The 22,499-nt window shown below is 37.9% G+C and overlaps 1 protein-coding gene across 4 annotated transcripts in view; it reads left to right on the top strand.

The window, feature by feature from the left end:
- Window positions 1-22,499, top strand: part of Myo81F (unconventional myosin 81F) — a 326,469-nt gene that overhangs the window by 152,716 nt on the left and 151,254 nt on the right. For all 4 annotated transcript variants that reach the window (XM_090376766.1, XM_090376764.1, XM_090376763.1 and 1 more), the window contains 2 exons: window positions 7,706-7,861; window positions 11,364-11,475. In XM_090376766.1, coding sequence (XP_090232892.1) covers window positions 7,706-7,861; window positions 11,364-11,475 — 268 coding nt within the window. The remainder of the gene's footprint in view (window positions 1-7,705; window positions 7,862-11,363; window positions 11,476-22,499) is intronic.

Genomic DNA, 22,499 nt, shown 5'->3' with positions numbered 1-22,499 from the left:
GATGAAATCCAATAAAAAGACTCCACCTGATATACCTAATTGCTATAAATATCTGCCCAAAGGGTAAAATGCATAATTAATGGAAATATGAGAAATGTAGATAAATGGGCCTGTTGTACTAGATTCCATAGTAGATAAATAGATAAATTCTGTATGATCCAGTAAAGTTTTAATAATAAACGATAAATGACATGTAGCTTTCGGGGTTAAATGGATACCTTCTTCAGCAAAATTCTAACGTGATAAAGACGTTAGAGACAAATTTAACATATACAGAGTTGTGCGTGCATGAGATTAAACATTCAACTACTAGGATGCTGCTCATTGTTGTTGCACGGACGTGTGTGGATTTGCTGCCAGCGTTTATCCAGTTTCAAGATACCACCCACATTCTCACTAACAGCGGCAAGTTCATTCACTTTATTAAAGAGCTCTCAATCACAGCGAGATTATGGTGTCATTTGGTGTAGTGTCCCTGTTTACCTCAATTCCAGTCCAACAGGCCATAAACTGCGCCAAGAGGCTTCTGGAGAATGACTCAAATCTGCCGAGCAGAACACCACTAACCACAGAGGACATCTGTACCACCCTCATCACCTCAACCTATGCTTATCAGGCAGCGTCGATCTTGGGAAGGTGTAGTCACTCTCTTATGGCCTGATCCAGGTCTTCTCTTCACATCAGTGGTTTCACACTTTAATTTCAGCACCCAGGATACTGTTGACTGGTGGCAGCCTATTTTATCAGCAATAGCACGTGTAGAAAGACCTTTCTGGGACAGAGCAACAGCTACACTTTTTTTCTTGGTGTCAACTAAACGTATGGAGCCATGCTTATACCTCCACAAAACAGGATACTAATGAGCAAGTATACCCTTCCAATATCATATTTATAGAAACAGCTGATGTAATAATGCATGTAACACCTTGCAATTACTGTCTGATGCAGTAGAAGCGTTATCTGATGCAATGCCTTTGCTTTGCGACAAACAAAATGACTGTAATCAAACAATATCTTATACATTTCACTATAAATGTTACTTTTTTTAAGATGATGCAGTTTTTTTGTCCACTGTAGGTGGTAGAATACAACCTTGACAAACTCCTATTTTAATTTTTATTTCTTCCGATTTTCCTCCTTATGTGCACACTCTTGCTGATTGTCCCCAATACAAATTCACAATTATTCTGATATCGTTGCCATCAATTCCAATCTCTAAAATTTCGAACGTTTTGTCGTGTCTTACTTGATCGAAGGCCTTCTCATATCCAAGTAGCAGATGTATACCTCTTGGTTCACATCTTGACATCTTTCTACTAGAGTTTTAACTGCAAACACAGCTTTTCTAGTATCTAGTCCTTGCTGGAAACCAAATTGAGAATCACTAAGTATTTCCTCACATATTTTATAAATTCAGTTGAGTAATCCTTATAAGTATCTTCAATGCATGACTCATCAAACTTATTATTCTAAATTGAGAACATCTATTTGCATTTGTACATTTCGGTATGGGTATGAAGACCGATCTCAACTCCAGTGGGGTGCATCCACAGCCAGGTGGGAAGGAGCAGCAGTGCTTAGCACACACTTCTTGATTAGACCGGGGTTCGAGCCCGTCACCACCAAATACGGAGAATGCGAAAAGGTCAGGGAATGACCACCGCATATCCCGGAGCAATATGGCCTTAGTTGCTAATGCTCCTAAAAAAAAAAAACCAAACCAACTCCAGTGTCATAAATCTTTTTGAGCAGATCAACCAACATATCCACCTTTATTATCTTTAAAAGTTCTGCTGGAATTTCGTCAGCACCACTTGCCTTTTTGGGTTTAGCATATTTAATCACTAAGATTGCTTCATCCTCCATAATACTCAGTCCTTCCACGTTTTCTGATCTGTCAAACTTTTCATTTCTGTTGTCATCAAACAATTCTCTGATATATTCTTGCCAGCACTTGAGTCTTTCTTCAACTGAAACTGCACTCATTCCATTCTCCTTTTTTAGTATTCCACTACAAGTTCTGTAGTATAGTCCTAACACCTCTTTCAAGACATTATGCTTGTTGAATGGTTATGTAAGGATTCCAGTTTCTCAATTTCTTCACATTTGGACCTCATCCAGTTTTCTTTTGCTTCCTTTATTTTCTTCTTGATTTCTGTTCTTATTTTTTTTATATTCTGCTTGGTTGTTTTTGTTCTGTCTTCTCTTTTCCATCAGTTCTAATATATCCCTTGTTATCCACTTCTGTTTTGCTTTTAGAGGTTCCGTCATCCATCTTTCTTGTATATCTTCTGGGAAGATATAATTCAGTTCATTCTCCAAGGAGCCTTTGATCTTTGTTTTAGTAACTTTGTTCTCCAATCTTTGGAGGTCAATCTGTTGTTTACCCCCTTCTTTTTTTATTAGTTTCAATTTCACTTTCAGTTCACCAATTAATGGATTGTGGTCAGAACCTATATCAATGCCTGGATATGTTCTCAAACGTTTCATGCAGTTTTTGAAGCAATGGTCGATCAAAACAAAATTAATTCCTCACTGTATTGTTTTCTCCATCTCCTGGAGCTTTCCATGTATATAGTCTGCATGGTGGCAGCTCTAAAAAGGTATTCATTATTACTAATTCAAATCTTTTCAAGCCTGTCTCCACGGTTATTTCTTTTACCTGGTCTAAACTTGCCCACAATCCCTCTACATTCACCAGCACTAACTTTACCATTATAATCACCCATTATCAACGTGATGTCTACCTTCTTGGATAGTTGAAGCATCGATTCAATTTGTTCATAAAATGCCTCAATCTCCTCTTCACATTTGTTGGCCTTTGATGTATAGATCTGAATTAAAGTTAAGTTGTAAGGTTTTGTTGCTATTTGAATCATCATCACCTGTCTGAGTAAGGTAATACATTTTTCACTGGATTAGAAACTTTAGTATTAACCCAAAATCCAATTCCTCCTCTATGATTTCTGTAATCAGTGCCCTCATAATAAAACATACCATTGTCTGTAACACATTTACAAATTGCCTGGCCAGCTGACCTCACTAACTATCAAGAATATAAATTTTAAGTCTGTTCATTTCTTGAGCTAAATTATCAAGTTTTCCTACTTCACACAAACTCCTCACATTCCATGTCCCAATTCTAAGTGACGAACACCTGAAGACTTAGCACCATCTTCCCATTCAAGGGTTGCCAGGGACTGAGGGCCGAAACTGTTTTTGTCCATCATTGCTAGATGATGACCTGGGGAAAATAGTGTGATAGCTTCTCGTTCCTTTTTACACCGCAGTAATGCCGTTATTAGTCATGATAACCATTCTTGTATTCATACAATTGGATTCTTTGTCTGGTTCCTCAACTCAAACCTGTCCTGCTTAGGAGGCCCTGCTGGTAATTAAATTACCACTGGTATAGCTCTTTGTATCATTAAAGCATACAAGTCCCCTCACCACGTCAAGGTGAGTCTCTCATGAGGGGTCCAATATATATATATACACACACACACATATATATTGGTGAACCTAAAGCTGCTGTTCCCTTGACATTTCCCAAAAGAAAGGTTCTTTTTAGAGTGAGGCCTCAAAAGAAAGCTTTATTTTGGAGAGGAATAGCCTCTTTAAAGATGAAATGTAATAGGTGCATTGAAGTCAATGGGATTATATTGGAAAATACAAAAAAAAAGATTCAAAGAGGTATTATCTAGGTAGATAATGTTTTAGCATTAGTTGAGGCGTATGATGCAAGAAAGCAAGCTTATACAACATCAGCCAGAAAAAGAAAAAAAAAACAAAAACTTCCCATTCAGCCTTAAATTTATTTAAGCTATCAACTCCAACAACAACAGATGGAAGTCTGTTCCAGCAATCAACTACCCACTGGCTAAAGGCAAACTTCCGCACATCCATTCTACAACTGTCTTTCCTCAGTTTGAATCTATGTCCCCCTCAGGTTCTTAATCTGAGCAAGCAGAAGTATCCCATCAGCATTGAGCCTGCTCAAACCATTCAAGGCCTTGTACACCTCAATCAGATTACCTTGAGATGCTGCAACTTGCAGAATTTAAGCCACTCTTGGTAAGAGCACGCCCTTGTTCCTCTCACCAATCTTGTTGCCCTTCTCTGTACTCGTTCTAGCAACTCTACATTCTTCCTAAAATGAGTCCTCCAGGCCTGTACGTGGTACTGAAGATGTGGACTGACTGTTGCCTTATACAAATGTATAATCACCTCCTTGTCTCTGCTAGCAAAATTCTTGTATATCATTGACAAAACTCCATGACCTGCTCTAGCAGCCCGTTTGCACTGCTCAGAGAACTTCATATCTGACTGCACAATAACCCCCAGGTCTTTTTCATTCTCCATCTCCCTGAGTGTAGCACTAACGTACTAACTGTGTACCTGTGTGGTACACAGTTAGTACATTTCTCTTGGGTTACTGCTACCCATATGCAGTACTTTGCATTTGTCAATGTTAAACTCCAGTTGCCAGTTCTCAGCCCATCTGTCTAACTTTTCTAGATCCTGTTGCAGTAGCATACTGTCTTTACTATCATTAACAACCCTGCCAACCTTTGTATCATCTGCAAATGTGCACATTATGCCTGATATACCTTTATCGACATCATTGATAAATACACAAAATAACAATGCATCCAGCACCGAACCCTGAGGAACTCCACTAATAACATTAGCCCATGTGGAGCAGTGTCCATTTATTACCACTCTCTGCCATCTCCCACTCAACCATCCCTTTATCCATTGCAGCAACTTGTCCTTAATGCCATAACACTCCAATTTGAATAGCAGCCTTTCGTGTGCAACAGTATCAAAAGCTTTCCTGAAATCCAAGGTATATAATATCAAAATTATTTTTTGCATCCATTTCCTTTGTGACCGCATCATAGTTTCCAATCAAATTGGTTAGACAAAACTTCCCCTTAACAAACCCATGTTGTGTCTGAACTATTACTGCAGTCTTGTCTAGGTGATCCTGCATCACTTCTTTAACTAGTGACTCCATTATTTTCCCCGGAACAGAAGTTAAACTAACAGGTCTATAATTATTTGCATCACCCTTTGATGCTCTCATAATTATGGCTAAGGGTTTGCTTACTTCCCTCACTGCCTCCTTCAATATAACTGGATAGATTCCATCCACACCAGGTGTCTTTTTTTATGTTTAACTTCATCAATTTCTCTTCCACTTAGCTCTCCGTTATTACAAAATCTTTTAGCTCTCTGTTACTGTTTAGCAAACTTTTGTCCTTCCCTTCCTTACAGAATTCCTCATGTGTGAATGTAGATGCAAAATACTCATTCAGTTTGTCATCTATCTGAGCAGGATCATCAACAAATGAACCACCAATATCAAGTGGACCAATCTTATTCATCCCCTTCCTTCTAGGGGTGCCTCCGTAGCCAGGTGGGAAGGAGCAGCAGTGCGTTGCACACGCTTCTTGATTAGACCGGGGTTCAAGCCCGTCACCACCAAATACGGAGGATGCGGAAAGATCAAGGAATGACCACCGCATATCCCCAGAGCAATATGGCATTAGTTGCTAATGCTCCAAATAACAAACAACATCCTTCCTTCTAGAGTTTATATAAGTAAAGGAATCTTTGTTGTTTTTCCTTTGCATCCTTTGCCAAGGATTTCTTGTAATCAGCCTTCACTTGCCTAACCTCCTTTGTTACTTGATTACAGACTAGCTTATACCTGCCATAGGCTTCTGTGTCACCTGATAATTTATATGCATCCCACACATTGTTACTTCCCTGCCACGATCCTCATTAGTTCATTTGACATCCATTTAGGTCTAAATCTTGAACAGTATTTCTTAGTTGGTATGAAAAGCCTAGTAGCTTCCAAGATTAATTCCTTGAAGGCTTCCCATTTAGAATTCAACATTGGTAACATCATCAGTTGATCCCACTGTACAGAATTTAAAAACTGTCTTAGACTTCTGTAGTCACCTTTAAGAAAGCAAAAGCCCTTCCCTTTATCCTTGATGGTAGTTACATTTTTAAGTAATTCCCACATCATTACATTGTGATCACTGTAACCCAGCTGTTCCTTTATCTGCAAATTCTTAATGCATGATTAATCATTGGTGATAATCAGATCAAGAGTATTACTCCCTCTGGTTGTCTCTCGAACATGTTGCTGTAGAAAACAGTCATCTAATAAATTCACAAAAATTTATTGGATGACTGTTAAAATTACTGGTCCCCCTCTATTTCTCTGCACAATTGCTCATTATACTCATCAGATTCATTAAGCCTATAATGCACTCCTACTCTCATTTTCCCTTTCCCAGTGCTTATGTCACCCCAAACTGACTCAACCTTGCACTGTCCACCCATGTCAACTGGATGCACTTCCTTAGGTTTTATGTATTTCTTAACTAACAGGGTAACCCTCCTACCTTTTCATGCCCTTTGTATACATTGCTAGAACCACTGCCATGTCAGGACTCAGAACTTGTGGTGGCGCCTCCGTAGCCAGGTGGGCAGGAGCAGTAGACCATAGCACATGCTTCTTCATTAGACCGGGGTTCGAGCCCGTGACCACCAAATGCGGAGGATGCGGAAAGGTCAGGGAATGACCACTGCATATCCCCGGAGCAATATGACCTCAGTTGCTAATGCTCCTAAAAACCAAATAACAACAACAGAACTTGTGGCATGAATTAAAAAAAAAAATAGTCACAGAAGATTTGCAAACAGTTTGTATCACTGATCCAGAAATGCTGATCACAAGAAAAATGAGTCCCCATTCTAAATCATACTTTAATAAAATCAGTGAAGTTCGTTAGTTCTATTAAAAATCTGTTATGAACTCTTGACTGTTTGCTCCTTTATATGAACTCTTCTCATAATGTGCATCTGCTATGTGGAGTTGTTAGAGATTTTCATCAGGGAAGAAATTTTTTGCATGTACTTCTCCAATTAAAAAAAAAATCTGTGATTTAGATCAAAACAGAAGGAATGCTAAAATTTACACTAACATAATTATAGCAGATATTTTAATTAATTTTTTTTTGTAATATTTGGTTGTTAAAATGCTACTATGTGCCCACTAGATATTATTCTAAGTGGTAGTGAGAGTTAATTCAACTTTTTTGAATTAACTCTCAGAGAATTGACTCTTTTTTTTTTTTTTTTTTTGAATTAACTCTTTTTTGAGAGTTAATTCAAGATTAGAAACTGAATAATGATACATAAGGGGAAATCCATAAACTGCACGATCATTAATATATATGTGTATATAGTAAACAATCACCTTGAAAAGATATCATACTTTAATTGAACTTTTTTGTGATTTCATTCATTTATTACTTTGGAGAATGAAAAATATGAAATGTGGATAAAATCTGCTAACAGTATGAGACCTGTTTTTACTGTATTAGAAAAAATTTGAATACTCGGGAAAAAAAAACAAAAAAAACTATAAAACGAAATGCATACTTCTTCAGTCTCTTAATGTTTTTAGAAAACATTAAGAGACTGAAGCATTCAATTCCAGTAATGTAAGAATAGTAATATGCCATCACATGCATTAATTTTATAATTTTTGCTAGAATTGTTGACTTTTTTTTGATTTGTTTGTAAAAAAAAATTACCTGACCCATATTATATATTCTATATTGATTTTAAAGTGATTCTATGTTTTGAAACTCTTATAATTTTATCTATTTCAACTTAGGGTTTTCCTGTCCACACGCCTTTTCTCGAGTTCTTGCAGAGGTATCGATGCTTAGCAAAGGGAATAAAATTAACAGATGATCCACCAAAAGCTGTATCTCAAATATTAAATTCTCTTGGGTATCCTAACATGGAATGGCAGATTGGTTTGACTAAGGTATATTGCATTTGCCTTTTGTTTATATTCATCAGGTGTTAAATATTAAAAATTTATGATGCATAGAAGTGCACTCATGTGTGCATATGCATACATGTTTGTCCCCCTTCCATCTACACCTGTCATCTCATACTGTGAGAGGTTCTCAATGCTTTTCATAGTGCCTCCGTAGCCAGGTGGGCAGGAGCAGCAGTGTGTAGCACACACTTCTTGATTAGACCGGGGTTCGAACCCGTGACCACCAAATACAGAGGATGCGGCAAAGTCAGGGAATGACCATCGCATATCCCCGGAACAATATGGCCTTAGTTGTTAATGCTTCTAAAAACCAAATAACAACAACGACAATGCTTTTAAATCAATTCTATCTTATAAAGAATAATGTCCTGTAATGTTCTCAGATCCCTTCAGTTAATTGTTGCTAACAAGACATATTCCTGCCAAACTCCATATTCCTGGAGGAGGTTATACAGGGCACTACTATTTATTTCCATCTTAATTATTTCAAGGTCAGTAGACAAGATATAACCTTGCACTCAGATGATGTTAAACAGATGAATGCTATCCACCTATTCATTGACTGTTGACAGACCTGTTCAGACTCACTCACTCAATCTCTCTCTCTCTCTCTCTCTCTCTCTCTCTCTCTCTCTCTCTCTCTCTCTCTCTCTCTCTCTCAATCCAGATTGCTCAAATGCTTATTCAACTAGTTATGTGTCTGGTTACCTCCAAGAAATAAGTTTCCTACTCCTAGCCTTTTCACAATCAACCTAGAATTTATTAATAAATTGTTTTCAGCTGTTGTAAGTTAATTTAGGATAGGCAGAAAATGAAGCTGGAAGTTTGGATACAAGAATGGAAACATTTGTGATATGCCATATTCTGCTGCACAGCTTCAGCATATCTTTTAGATAACTATATATCATGGTTTAGATAAAAGAAGAAATCTTAAAGTGGAATGAGGAATAAAGAATTTCATTCCTACAAGAAGGGACTTTTTTTTACAGCACCACATGCCTTTTAATTGCACACTACTTATAAACTTAATAAGATTTGTTATATCATCAGTTGTTGTTAAAAAAATATATATATTTAGGTCCATATGATGTAATTTGCAGGCCTTAATTGTATTTCCTTTATTTGTATAACCTTTGTTTGGTATTTTAATGTGGTATATGATGTGGTGAGAATAAGTGATGGGCATAAGTTTTGATCCTTATCTTTAATTAACAAATTTAAAATATAGTAATTTTATTTATTATACAATTGTAACCACACTATTAAAGTAATAGGAAAAGGAAGCTGGATTAATATAGTAGGACCTTTACTAGTTGCAGAAATTTTTTAAGTCATACTTGTGTGGAACATAACTTCTGTGGAAGAATATAGAATTGGAGTCTGTTGTACGAATCAGAAGCACAGCTAGGTAAGGCCCCTTCTCAACTCATGCAAACTTTGTGTATTGTACTGTGCCTTTACATATGTCTCCTTTCAAACCGTGCTTAGGCAGTTGCTTTGCTTCCCACCTCTAGTTGCACCTTTGATATGAATACAGTAATTATTGTTTCTGTATTATAAATTATATTGTTTTACTTTACACTGCAATACACATAATTTTTTTTTTTTATTTCATTTATTCGTGATCTGCCCAACCAAAAGAAAGTTATCTTCCATAATTGGACACACATTGCTGACTTAAAATTGAACTTATCAGTGGTTTTATAAAATTACGCAATTCAATAATATAAAATAATAAATACTTGTTGTAGTAGTATTTTTATCTATGAGATGAGTATTAGTATTAGCAATGACCACATGATGCAAGGAATCCTATGGCTTATGCTGCACCAGCCAAAAAAATAATAATAATAAAATAAAATAAAATAAAAAATCAAAAAAAAAATAAATAATACGAATAAAAATAAAATAAAATAACAAAAAAAATAAATAATACGAATAAAAATAAAATAAAATAACAAAAAAAAATAAATAATACGAATAAAAAAAATAATAACAATAAAAATCATAATAATAATAAGAGAAAAGGAATAAGATTCTATACTAGCATGTGAAACGTGAATCTGGAAAAGCTTTCATTGAGCTCAGACTGCTTTTGATAAGAAACATGACACCACCAACCCTTCTATTTTCCCTACTCTTCCGCCTCCGTAGCCAGGTGGGTAGGAGTTGCAGTGCGTAGCACACGCTTCTTGATTAGACAGGGGTTCGAGCCCGTGACCACCAAATAAGGAGGATGCGGAAAGGTCAGGGAATTACCACCGCATATCTCCGGAGCAATATGGCCTTAGTTACTAATGCTCCTAAAAACCAAACAAACAAACAAACCAAACAAACAAACAAACAAACAAACAAACAAACCCTACTCTTCCTAAATACATTATACATACCATACTGAAACTCATCAGCCCCTATCTCCGGGTGGCACCATGTTTCCGTAAGCCCCATTATGTCAGCATTAATTGTCCTAACCAGCAGTTCGAATTCACTCATTTTATTGACAACACTTCTGACGTTACTGTATAAACAATTAAGACTTAGTGTTCTTGTATAGCTAACTACCCTGACACACCCCTTAAAGTTATTTAAGCTTGCTTCCCTGGCATTGGCTGCCCACTCATTTGAAACATTTCTGCCCTCAGAACATCTTGCTAATACGTTCTGTTGCGGTAACAAACAAGAACTCTTGAGGTATGTGCAAGTGTTACTTTGACCATTATTTTCAGATGAACATGTATCTATATTACCTTGTCCCCCCATACTAGCAGTTTCCCTGAACCTTTAAGGTATCCTCAATAATACTGGGAAAAACTCTTCCACCACCTTTGTTTAAATGTATCCCATCTCTACAAAACAGATTCCTTCTACCTACAAGTGCAGGCCAAGCTGATCGAAATTTCTGCAGCTATAAATATATAGTTATCTCATAGATAAAATATATGAGATTTATATCATTAAAATTGTATAATGTATAATGTCAATTATAAAATCATGCATTAAAAAGGCAGGAATCTCTCAAGGCCTCAATTAATAATATCCTTAAAAAATGGTCTTATGAATAGCCAAAAACTCTGTAATCAGATGGTCTTTATATTTCTATTCAGTATTCTGCCAAATTAATGACTCATCCTTATATATAAAACATATTAATAATAAAATATATTTTATCACTGTCAGTAATCTAATATTCTGATACAACCCTAAGGTGGCCAGAAGAGTTAATATTCGTATAATTGTTTACGGCACTTGATATGCCAGCACCACAGTTAGCAATGAGCTGCACATTTGTTGTGGTAGTGTACTGATCTGATCTTGTAACAAAACACATAAACTACCCCAGGACTACAGCTTCTCTTAAACATTGCCATTCAACGAGTAATATTTTCAGGCTTGTAAATCAATTTTGGTGGGATTTACTGTAATCGTTGTTAGAAATGCTCTGTGTTTAATCAGCTTTCACTTTTTTTTCTTCTTTACACATTAGATATTTTTAAGAGGATGTATCCATGAGCCCTTAGAAGATCAACGAAAACTTTTAATGAATGCTATGTCCTTAGTTGTTCAGAAACATTGGCGTGGTTATGTTCAGAGAAAAGGTAAGACAGAATTTTATTGTTTTTTTTGTGTGTGTGTGTGTGTGTGTGTTTTTTTTTTTTCAGGAAAAGAAAACTTCATTTGTAAAATCCTTTTTACTTTTGCGTTTTTTTTTTAATGAGCTATGCTAAAATATTTATAAGATACATAGCTGCTAACTCTCTGAGTTTGTGATGGAGAATCCATCTTTTTGACTCAATTTGACTCCATCTCTGTCTTGCTATTGAAACCTGATTCATAACAGTTTTCCTCTGTCTTTTTTGCAATAACATAACCTCTTTCTTTATCAAAAAGGTAAAGATAGAGGCAGTTTTACTGTATTTACAAAAAAATAGTAAAACTATACTAAATCTGAATTTTTCGAAAAATTCTGCTTATTTTTCTGCTTATTATGGTAAAGCAAATTTACAATGTCTTTCAGTAAAATATCAAAGAAATATGACAAAATTTCAGAAGACATGTGTACAAGATTTTCCATGTATTGTACAATCTGAGAAGGTAACACATTTACTTTATGAAAAATCAAGTCTACTGTATGTAGACTCGATTTTTCAATTTCAAGTCGTGGGGAATGTGACATAATCAGATAATTGCAAACAAATAAGCAGTATGTATTGCTTTGAAAAGAATACAACAAAATTAGATTTAGCATTTCATAGTGACGATGATATCATATGTACTGAATTTGTATCATTTATCATAAAACAATCCTCCTCCTCTGAGTTGCTCATGCAGGTGCATTGTTCATCTCTGTCAGAAAATATGTTTTCTGACAGTGAAATAGCAAAAAAATATAATTCTGAAAAAAGCGAAACAGCAAGCATTATTAGTAAAATTGTATGGGTAGGGAAGAGGAGGTAGTGATGACTAAAAAAATGTGCCATTTTTTTAGTCATCACTTTAGCCAGAAAGGTGGAAAATTAATGATTCCCCCCTTTCAAAAAAAAAAAAAAAACCTTCTGAATTGCAGACTTCTGGTGAAAGAAATTGTAAACAGGCCTAATAGGCTGATAACATGTTATTCTAACTCACATGAAAACTCTATTTATGTTTCTCTCTCCTGACTTGAATAAAGGAATTTTTTTGTTTTTTTTTATGATGTTAACATTTGAAAATCCAAACATAGCTCTTGGATTCAATGTTCCTCACATCTGCGTGCTGAGGTTATTAGTATTTAGTATTAGTAGTAGCACATGATGCAAGGAAAGAAGCTTATGTAGCATTAGCCAAAAAAACCACTATCCAACTCAACCCATCTCCTCTAATAATTTGTCTACTTCTTCCTTAAATTTATTTAAATTATCCACTACCCTAACACCAGATGGAAGTTTATTCTAACAGTCATTTGCGTGCTGGCTGTAAGCAAATTTTAACACATCTATCCTGTATCCATCCATTTCCAATTTATGTTTGCAAGTATAAATTTGCAAACATAAATTTGCTGAGAGCAAAGTGGAGGAGAAATTGTTGAAGTTAAACATAAGAAAAGCACCTAGGGTGGATGGGATCTATCCAGTTATATTAAAGGAGGTGGCAAAGCAACTAAGCAAACCCTTAGCCATAATTATGAGAGCATCCTTGGACTCAGGGGAGGTTCCCATGGACTGGAGATGTGCAAATGTATCCCCAATTCATAAAGGGGGATCGAAGGGTGACACGAGTAATTACAGACCAGTTAGTTTAATTTCTGTTCTGGGTAAAATAATGGAGTCACTGGTTAAAAATGCATTGCAGGATCATCTAGACAAGACTGCAGCAATAATTCAGACACAGCATGGGTTTGTTAAGGGAAAGTCTTGTCTGACAAATTTGATTGGTTATTATGATGTGGTTACAACAGAACTGGATGCAAAAAATATTTTGCTATCATATATTTGGATTTCAGGAAAGCTTTTGACACTATTGCGCATGGAAGACTATTGTATAAATTGGAGCAGAATGGTATTAAGGGTAAGTTGCTACAATGGATAAAAGGATGGTTAAGTGTGAGAAGACATAGAGGGTGGTAATCAATGGTTACTGCTCTTCGTGGACTAATGTTATTAGTGGAGTTCCACATGGTTCGGTGTTGGGTCCACTGTTGTTTTGTATATTTATCAATGATATTGATGAAGGTATATCAGGCTTAGTGTCGAAGTTTGCAGATGATACAAAGGTTGGCAGGGTTGTTAATGACAGTAATGCCAGTGTGCTACTGCAACAAGATCTAGATAATTTGGGCAGATGGGTTAAGAAGTGGCAACTGAAGTTTAACCTTGACAAATGCAAAGTACTGCATATGGGTGAAGTAACCCGAGAGAAAAGTACCAACTGAGCAACGCAGACAGGCTGCCAGGGCAGGTCATGGGGTTTTGTCAATGATATATAGGAATTTTGCTAGCAGAGAAAAGGAGGTGATTGTCCTTCTGTATAAGGCAATGGTCAGGCCACGCCTTGAGTACTGTGTACAGGTCTGGAGGCCTCATTTTAGGAAGGATGTAGATTTGCTTGAGCATGTACAGAGAAGGGCAACAAGATTGGTGAGGGGAATGAAGGGATCCTCTTACCAAGAGAGGCTTAAGTTCTGCAAATTGCAGTGGCTGGAGACTAGGCACCTGCACGGTGATCTGATTGAGGTGTATAAGGCCTTGAATGGGTTGAGCACGCTGAATTCTATTCTGATGGGATCCTTCCACTTGTTCAGATTATGAACCTAAGGGGGCAGAAATTCAAATTAAGAAAGGACAGATGTAGAATTGATGTGCGGAAATTTGCCTTTAGCTAGTGGGTGGTGAATTGCTGGAACAAACTTCCATCTGTCGTTGTGGAAGTTGATAGGTTGAATAAATTTAAGGAGGAACTGGACAGGCATTTGGAGGAAATGGTGTGTTTTTTTTTTTTTTTTTTTTTGGCTGATGCTGCATAAGCTCATGCATGTGCTTTCTTGCATCACATGCCACTACTACTACTACTATGTTCCAATGTACATTTTCTAATGGCGCACTATGGCCATAGTTGCCGATGTGCCTAATAAATCCCTACGACAACAACATTTTCTAAGAAAGAGTAATAGCATTTAGTTTACTCACTCCATTCAAAGCCTTAAACATCTCAATCAGATTTCTTCTCAGGTGTTTAGTTTTCAAGCATTGCAATTTGCAAAATAATCAAAGTCGTTCACGGTCAGAGTACCCTTTTGTGACCTGGACTAATTTTTTCGCTCTTCTCTGCACCCAGTCTAACAGATCTACATCCTTCCTAAAGTGAGTCTTCCAGACCTACATTATGTTGCCACTTTATTAGGTACACCCCTTCTGTGCACACAAATGGTTTGTCCCACAACATTGCTGGTTCGAGCCCGTGATCACCAAATACGGAGGATGCGGAAAGGTCAGGGAATAACCACCGCATATCCCTGGAACAATATGGCCTTAGTTGCTAATGCTTCTAAAAACCAAATAACAACAATGTTGCAAGTCACATGACCACAGTTGTGGATATAAATACAGCAGAACAACCTTTCTAGCATCATTTAAGTGTACAAACCGTAGCAAGAATGGGGAAAAGGAGTGATCTAACGGACCTTGAATGTGGCATGGTAGTAGGTGCAAGACGTGCTGGACAAAGCATTTCTGAAACGGCAGTTCTCCTGAACTTTTTAAGCACCACAGTTTCAAGGCTGTATCGAGAATGTCTTAATTGCACTCCTGTGGAAGAAAATTGTTTGTTGATGAGAGAGAGAGAGAGAGAGAGAGAGGTCAGAGGAGGATGGCTAGAATTGTGCAAGCAAACATACGGGCCACAATGAATTCTGTTCTCACATCATGTCAGAATACAACCTTGGTGCGCAGAACAAAATATTGCAACGGATCACTAGTCGCATTTTGTCATGCATGGGCTACAACAGCCAATGGCTACATCACGTACCTTTGTTATCAATGAAGAACAAGAGAGCATGCCTCCTGTGGGCACAGCAATGCCAGCGCTGGACTATCGAGGATTGGAAAACAGTTGCTTGGTCTGACGAGTCGAAGTTCCTGGTGCATCATGTTGATGGAAGGTTCAGAATTTGGCAAAAACAACATGAATCCATGGACCTGTCATGTCTGACGACTACTGTGCAAGGTGGTGGGGGTCAGTGTTATGGTGTGGGGAATGTTTTTGTGGCACACGTTGGGTCCATTGATACCCATAGATTCACGTCTGAATGCCACATCGTACCTAAACATTGTTGCTGACCAAGTGCATCCGTTCATGTTGACAGTTTGTCCTCAGTCAGATGGTTACTTCCAGCAGGATAATGCGCCGGTGCACAAAGCCCAAATCACTATGGAATGGTTCCAGAAACATGACAATGACTTTTATTTTGCTGCAGTGGGCCGCTCAGTCCATGGATCTCAATCCTATTGAACATATTTGGGATGAGCTGAAAAGGGCTGTTCACTGCAGGCCTACACCTCTGTTGAATCTGAAGGAACTGCGTGACACACTGATGTCTGCATGGTACTCCATTCCTACACAACGTTTTCAGCATCTTGTTCAATCCATGCCTAGACGAATTCAGGCTGTTTTAAAGGCTCAACATGCTACTAGGTAGGTGTACCTAATAAAGTGGCAACACAGTGTATATGCAATACTCAAGATGCAGCCTCACCATTGGGTTTATACGACATGATAAGCATGGATATGCTTAATACAGAAATACAAAATTTCTGTATATCATTGACAGAACCCCATGAGCTGTCCTAGCAGCCTATATGCACTGCTCAGAGAACTTGTTGGACTGTACAATTACTCCTAGGTCTCCAGAATTATTTCTAGATATGTTGAAGAATGTTGTGTGCAAACGTTCTGCAGCATTTTCAAATCTTCCACTTCCATTTTGGAAGTTGATTACCATAACAGACCAATGAAAGATGATTTTGACTTAATCATAAACATTTCTACTGCCAAGGTCATAAAGGGTCTAAAATAAGAGTAGAAGATTGTGCTCTTTTGTTCAGTAAGGAAGTATTTTATTGTTGCATATGAGCTGCATGGTGCACAAGTTACCACTGAAAAACAACGTTCTTATAAATGCTGGGGTAGCACAAATTTCATCAGTGACTGTGCCTCATTTTCATTAAATTTTTTTTGATACACGTTTTCAGTAATTCTTGGTGTTATTAATGATAAAGAAGTAGGTGAAGCAGTAGAAGTTTTATAGTGTCAAATCATTGCTACTCAAAAAAATTGTAGTGTACTGTATTATTTATTTGCAAAGTGCATAAAAAAAAAAAAGAAATAAGCCCTTTCCTGAAATTAATTCATATTTTTGCTGTTGTGGAACAAGATACTTCTCTACATATGAACATTAGGATGGATATGATGAGACTGAAAATTAAGATAAAGTTACATTTAATTTAACTACATGTTAATGGGACGCCTCTGTAGCCAGATGGGCAGGAGCAGCAGTGCGTAGCACACGCTTCTTGATCAGACTGGGGTTCGAGCCCGTGACAACCAAATACGGAGGATGCGGAAAGGTCAGGAAATGACCATCGCATATCCCCGGAGCAATATGGCCTTAGTTGCTAATGCTCCTAAAAACCAAAATAACAACAATAACATGTTAATGGTTAGTGTCTTGGTACCTTCTTCAGTGGTGGGAACTACAGGCAAATAATACACCAAAAGATACACTCCCAATGGCAGGATTCTTGGAATAGACAGACTACGAATAAAGCCTGTAATTGAACCGTGGCAGTCTAGTCTGCGCAGGAATCGTAAAGAGGAAGTTGTTCTTTACCGGATCCGCATAAGATAGTCATTTGATTCATTCATATTTGCTGAGGGCTGATGATACTCCTATGTATGCGTCCTGTGGCACAATTTTATCCATCAGACACATTTTAATTGACAGTCCAGTTTTTAGCAATATAAGTTTTACCGCTTTTAACCAGCTGACTGAGCCTTATACACTCAGTCAGATTTTATACGACAATGACCATGTGTCTGCTGTTTTTAGCTATTTTAAATCAATAAAAGTTTTTACTTGTATTTAAAATTTATATGTTATTGTTATTTCTTTATTGATTTATTTTTTATATATTTGTTATTATATATCTTGACATGGTGGCCTAACTAATTAGGTCATTGAGAGCTTATATTTTTATATATTACCTGGTCTTGGCACATTATAGCCTTAGTTGCTAATGCGCCAATAAAATCCAAACCAAACCAACCAGTGGTGGGAAATATTAAAATAATAAATTACAAGTTAAGTTAGCAAAGAAAATGAGGAAGAATCAAATAAAATGTCCAAATAGTGACTGATGAATCAGTCCTTCTGGCATAAAAAATTGATCTTCACATATCCAAAAGTAATATGCTACCTTCTTGCTGTTGGCTGACTGCACTGATGTAATTGCTGTTCTTTCCAATCTCTTTACTTGAATTAGTAATTCACATCTGATTGGCTTCAACTCTGTTGTAAATCCTTGTGGTAGGATCTTCACCTGTGCGATATGGATCATAACACAAGGATCTATATTTGATTCCTGAGCAACTTTTGTTTCGTTGTTGGGGAAGGGGAATGGAGATGAGAGAGAGAGAGAGAGAGAGATGTCCATTCTGAAGAAAAATTGAAAACAGAGATAACTGGGAGCAAAGGAAAAGTAACTATCCCTTCCCAGGGGTGTAGGGAGACTATGCCTACTTTTGTGATGGTAAAATAAGTAGCAACTGTGTTTTCATGCTGCAAAATGTAAGGTTTTGTTCTTGAAGTATAAGAATCTTAAAATAACTGAAGTTCTCAATACACTGCAGACAGGCGTGGCATAAAAGGTGCCTGGTTTTCTATTGATTTATTTTATTGTATAAGGGTAATCATAATTCCGTTGTGTAAGGCGATTGTGAAACCTAGAGACGGTTGTGTTCCAAGCCGCTAAGTGGATTTTTCTTATTTATTGATTTGAAATTATTGTTTTTCTAAAACTTTTGATTTAAATTTAGTAGTATAACATTATTTTGTGATTTTCTGATTAACTTGGTGTATTTATTCTTTACTCGGCCTTGTAATTGCATAAAAGTATCGGTAAAGGTTTCCACGTGTTTCAACTCTGCTACCGTTCGTAATTTTCCCGCCATTGTGATACGATAGTTGTATGCCGTACTAGATAGCGTTAGTTGAACTTCGTTAGCAGTTAAATTGTACGTTTAAATAAATACATATAACGACTTAGATTACAAACGTAATATAATTAATTATATTTAACATAATTAATTATAATTAATTAATAAATTAATAGAATCATGACTCAGACCAGAGCAGCAAAGCAAAAGGCTCAAGCTAATGGAAGCGCTGTGGCTCAAAGCAGAACTGAGGGGGGCAGTTGTCCTCTGACTCACAGCCTTATAAAATGCACTGTTTGCTTGATGTTTGCAGAGCAATCGGGTACGGGACATGATACTGCCAAGGGGGATGTCTTTGTGTGTGCGCGATGCAAGGAGTGTATCGATATCAGGCAACAACTCGGCGTTCTTGTGGGCCTATATGAGAGCTTGAAGGACAGGGTGGATGCCCTCGAAGAAACTAAATTGAGGGGCCCATCAAGCTCTCAGCTGCCCACATCAACGCCAGAGCTTGCACTTGGGCATCGCATGACACAGAGACAACCCCCCAAGGCAGAATGCGCTGGTCCCGAAGGAACTAGTAGTTGTTGGTGACTCTATTGTCAGGGAAACGGGGAACATGCTTTGTAAAAAAGATAGGTGGAACAGGACCAGGGTATGTCTGCCAGGGGCAAAGGTTGATGACGTTGTAGAGCGAATATCATCTTTTAAGGGCACAAAAGGTGATATAGTTGTACACGTTGGCACTAATAATATTAAGAGTAGGAGACCGGCAGAATTACTTAACAAGTACAGGTCACTGTTGAACAAAAGCCGAGAATTAGGGTTGAATTTGAAAGTGTCTGCAATTCTGCCCAGACACGATAGAAGGGAGTATATGATGAGAGCCTTGTCGATCAATTCGGCCCTGGAAAGATTGTGCAAGGCTCAAGGGGTAGAATTTTTTTCAGCCTGGACTGTACTTGTTAACAGCAGAGATTGCTTCTACAGGGATGGGATACACTTAAATAGAAAGGGTGCAAGAATATTTGCTGATGCTATCGAGACAGTGTTAGGTGGGTCGGAAAACTGCTAGCTTGGGGGGAGACAAAGACCAATAGATTGACAGTAGCCACTGGCAGAGGTGAAAGAGATTCTTGCACTGCTTCTATTAGAATGAGCAGAAGCCTGAAAAACAAGATGCATGGTATTTCAGAGACTGCTGGGAGCCATTGCGGTACAAGTAAACACATGGGTTGTGTTAGGGTAGCTAAGAATAGAAACAGGTGCAGGTATACTTGCTTGTACACCAATGCCAGGAGTTTAGTAAATAAATTTGATGAATTTGAGGTATTGCTCAAAACATCAAAGGCAGATATTGTTGGGATATCAGAGACGTGGTGTCACACAGATATAAGGGATGCAGAACTGCAATTTGGGGAGTACAACGTCTACAGAAAGGATAGACAGGATAGGAAGGGGGAGAGGTTATGCTATTAGTTAAGAAACACATAAAAACCAAAGAAGTGAAGCCAGTCGACATCGCTGGACAGTGCAGTGTTGAGTCAGTTTGGTGTGACATAAGCATTGGGAGATCAAAATTGAGAGTAGGAGTGTGCTATAGGCCTAATGACTCTGATGAATATAATAAGGAACTGTACAGGGAAATAGAGTGGGCCAGTAAATCAGAGAGTATTATAATGGGAGATTTTAATTTCCCAGATATTGACTGGAATTTGGGGGCTGGTTACTCACACACTAGCAGGGCTTTTGTGGATTTATTGGATGATTGTTTTCTACATCAGCATGTTCGGGAGGCAACTAGAGGGAGTAATACTCTTGATTTGATTATCAGCAGTGATTCTTCATGCATTAAGAATCTGCAGATAAATGAACCACTAGGTGGCAGTGATCACAGTGTGCTGAAGTGGGATTTACTGAAAGAGGTAACTACCATTGGGGGTAAAGGGAAGGGTTATTGCTTCCGTAAAGGCGACTACGATGGACTGAGACAGTATTTAAATTCTATACAGTGGGACCAACTGATGATGTTACCAACAGCAAATTCAAAATGGGAAGCATTCAAAGAACTTATCTTGGAAGCTACTAGGCTTTACATACCAACTAAGAAATATTGTTCAAGGTTTAGGCCAAAATGGATGTCAGATGAACTAATGAGGCATATGGCAGAGAAGAAAAATGCATGGGATACTTACAAATTAACACATGACACAGAAGCCTATGATAGATACAAGTTGATATGCAACCAAGTTACAAAGGAGGTTAGGCAGGCAAAGGCAGATTACGAGAAATCCTTGGCAAGGGATGCAAAGAAAAACAGCAAAGAGTTCTTTACTTATGTAAACTCTAGAAGGAAGGGGATGAATCAGATTGGTCCACTTGATATTGATGGGTCAACTGTTGATGATCCTGCTCAGGTAGCTAACAAACTAAATGAATATTTTGCATCGACATTCACACATGAGGAGTTATTCAGCAAGGGGAATGCCAGAGGTGTATTCAACTCTAGCAGTAAACTACAGAATCTTGAAATAACTGGGAGTAAAGTGGAGGAGAAACTGTTGAAGATAAACACAAGAAAGGCACCCGGGGTGGATGGGATCTATCCAGTTATATTAAAGGAGGCAGCAAAGGAAGTAAGCAAACCCTTAGCCATAATTATGAGAGCTTCCTTGGACTCAGGGGAGGTACCCATAGACTGGAAATGTGCAAATGTGACCCCAATTCACAAAGGAGGATCAAAGGCTGACACAAGTAATTATAGACCTGTGAGCTTAACTTCTGTTCCAGGAAAATTAATGGAGGCACTGGTTAAATAAGCACTGCAGGATCATTTAGACAAGACTTCAGTTATAGCTCAGACACAGCATGGTTTTGTTAAGGGGAAGTCTTGCCTGACCAACTTGATTGGATACTATGATGCAGTCACAAAAGAACTGGATGCAGGGAATAACTTTGATATTATATACTTGGATCGTAGAAAGGCTTTTGATACTGTTGCACATGGAAGACTGCTACACAAATTGGAGCAGTGTGACATTGGAGGCAAATTGCTGCTATGGATAAAGGGGTGGTTGAGGGGGAGAAGACAGAGAGTGGTAATCAATGGACACTGCTCATCGTGGACTAATGTTATTAGTGGAGTCCCTCAGGGCTCAGTGTTGGGTCCATTATTGTTTTCTGTATTTATAAATGATATTGATGATGGTATATCAAGCTTAATGTCCAAGTTTGCAGATGATACAAAGGTTGGCAGGGTTGTCAAGGACACTACTGACACTATGCTGCTGCAACAGGATCTGGAAAGGTTGAGCAGATGGGCTGAGAGGTGGCAAATGAAGTTTAACATTGACAAATGTAAAGTACTACACATGGGAAACAGCAACCCCAGAGCAACGTATCAACTCTGTGATACTACACTGACAGTGGTAGAGAATGAAAGGGACTTGGGGGTGATTGTGCAGGCAGATATGAAGTTCTCTGAGCAGTGCAGACGGGCTGCAAGAGTAGCTCATGGAGTATTGTCAATGATATACAGGAATTTTTCCAGCAGGGATAAGGAGGTGATTATTCCATTGTATAAGGCAATGGTCAGGCCACACCTAGAGTACTGTATACAGGTCTGGAGGCCTCATTTCAAGAAGGATGTAGAGCTGCTGGAACAAGTACAGAGAAGGGCAACAAGATTAGTGAATGGAACAAAGGGGTGCTCTTACGAAGAAAGGCTTAAGTTTTGCAAATTACAGTGTCTGGAGACTAGGCACCAGCGAGGTGATCTGATAGAGGTGTATAAAGCCTTGAATGGTTTAAGCATGCTCAATGCTGATGGGATTCTTCCTCTAGCTCAGTAAAATCACCTGAGAGGGCATAAATTCAAATTGAGGAAAGACAGATGTAGGATAGACGTGCGGAAATTTGCCTTTAGCCAGCGAGT

The sequence above is a fragment of the Mastigoproctus giganteus genome, chromosome 6 (assembly GCF_048544385.1).
Source record: "Mastigoproctus giganteus isolate SK-2022 chromosome 6, ASM4854438v1, whole genome shotgun sequence".
NCBI lineage: Eukaryota > Metazoa > Arthropoda > Arachnida > Uropygi > Thelyphonidae > Mastigoproctus > Mastigoproctus giganteus.
This window is presented reverse-complemented; position numbering and strand designations above follow the sequence as displayed.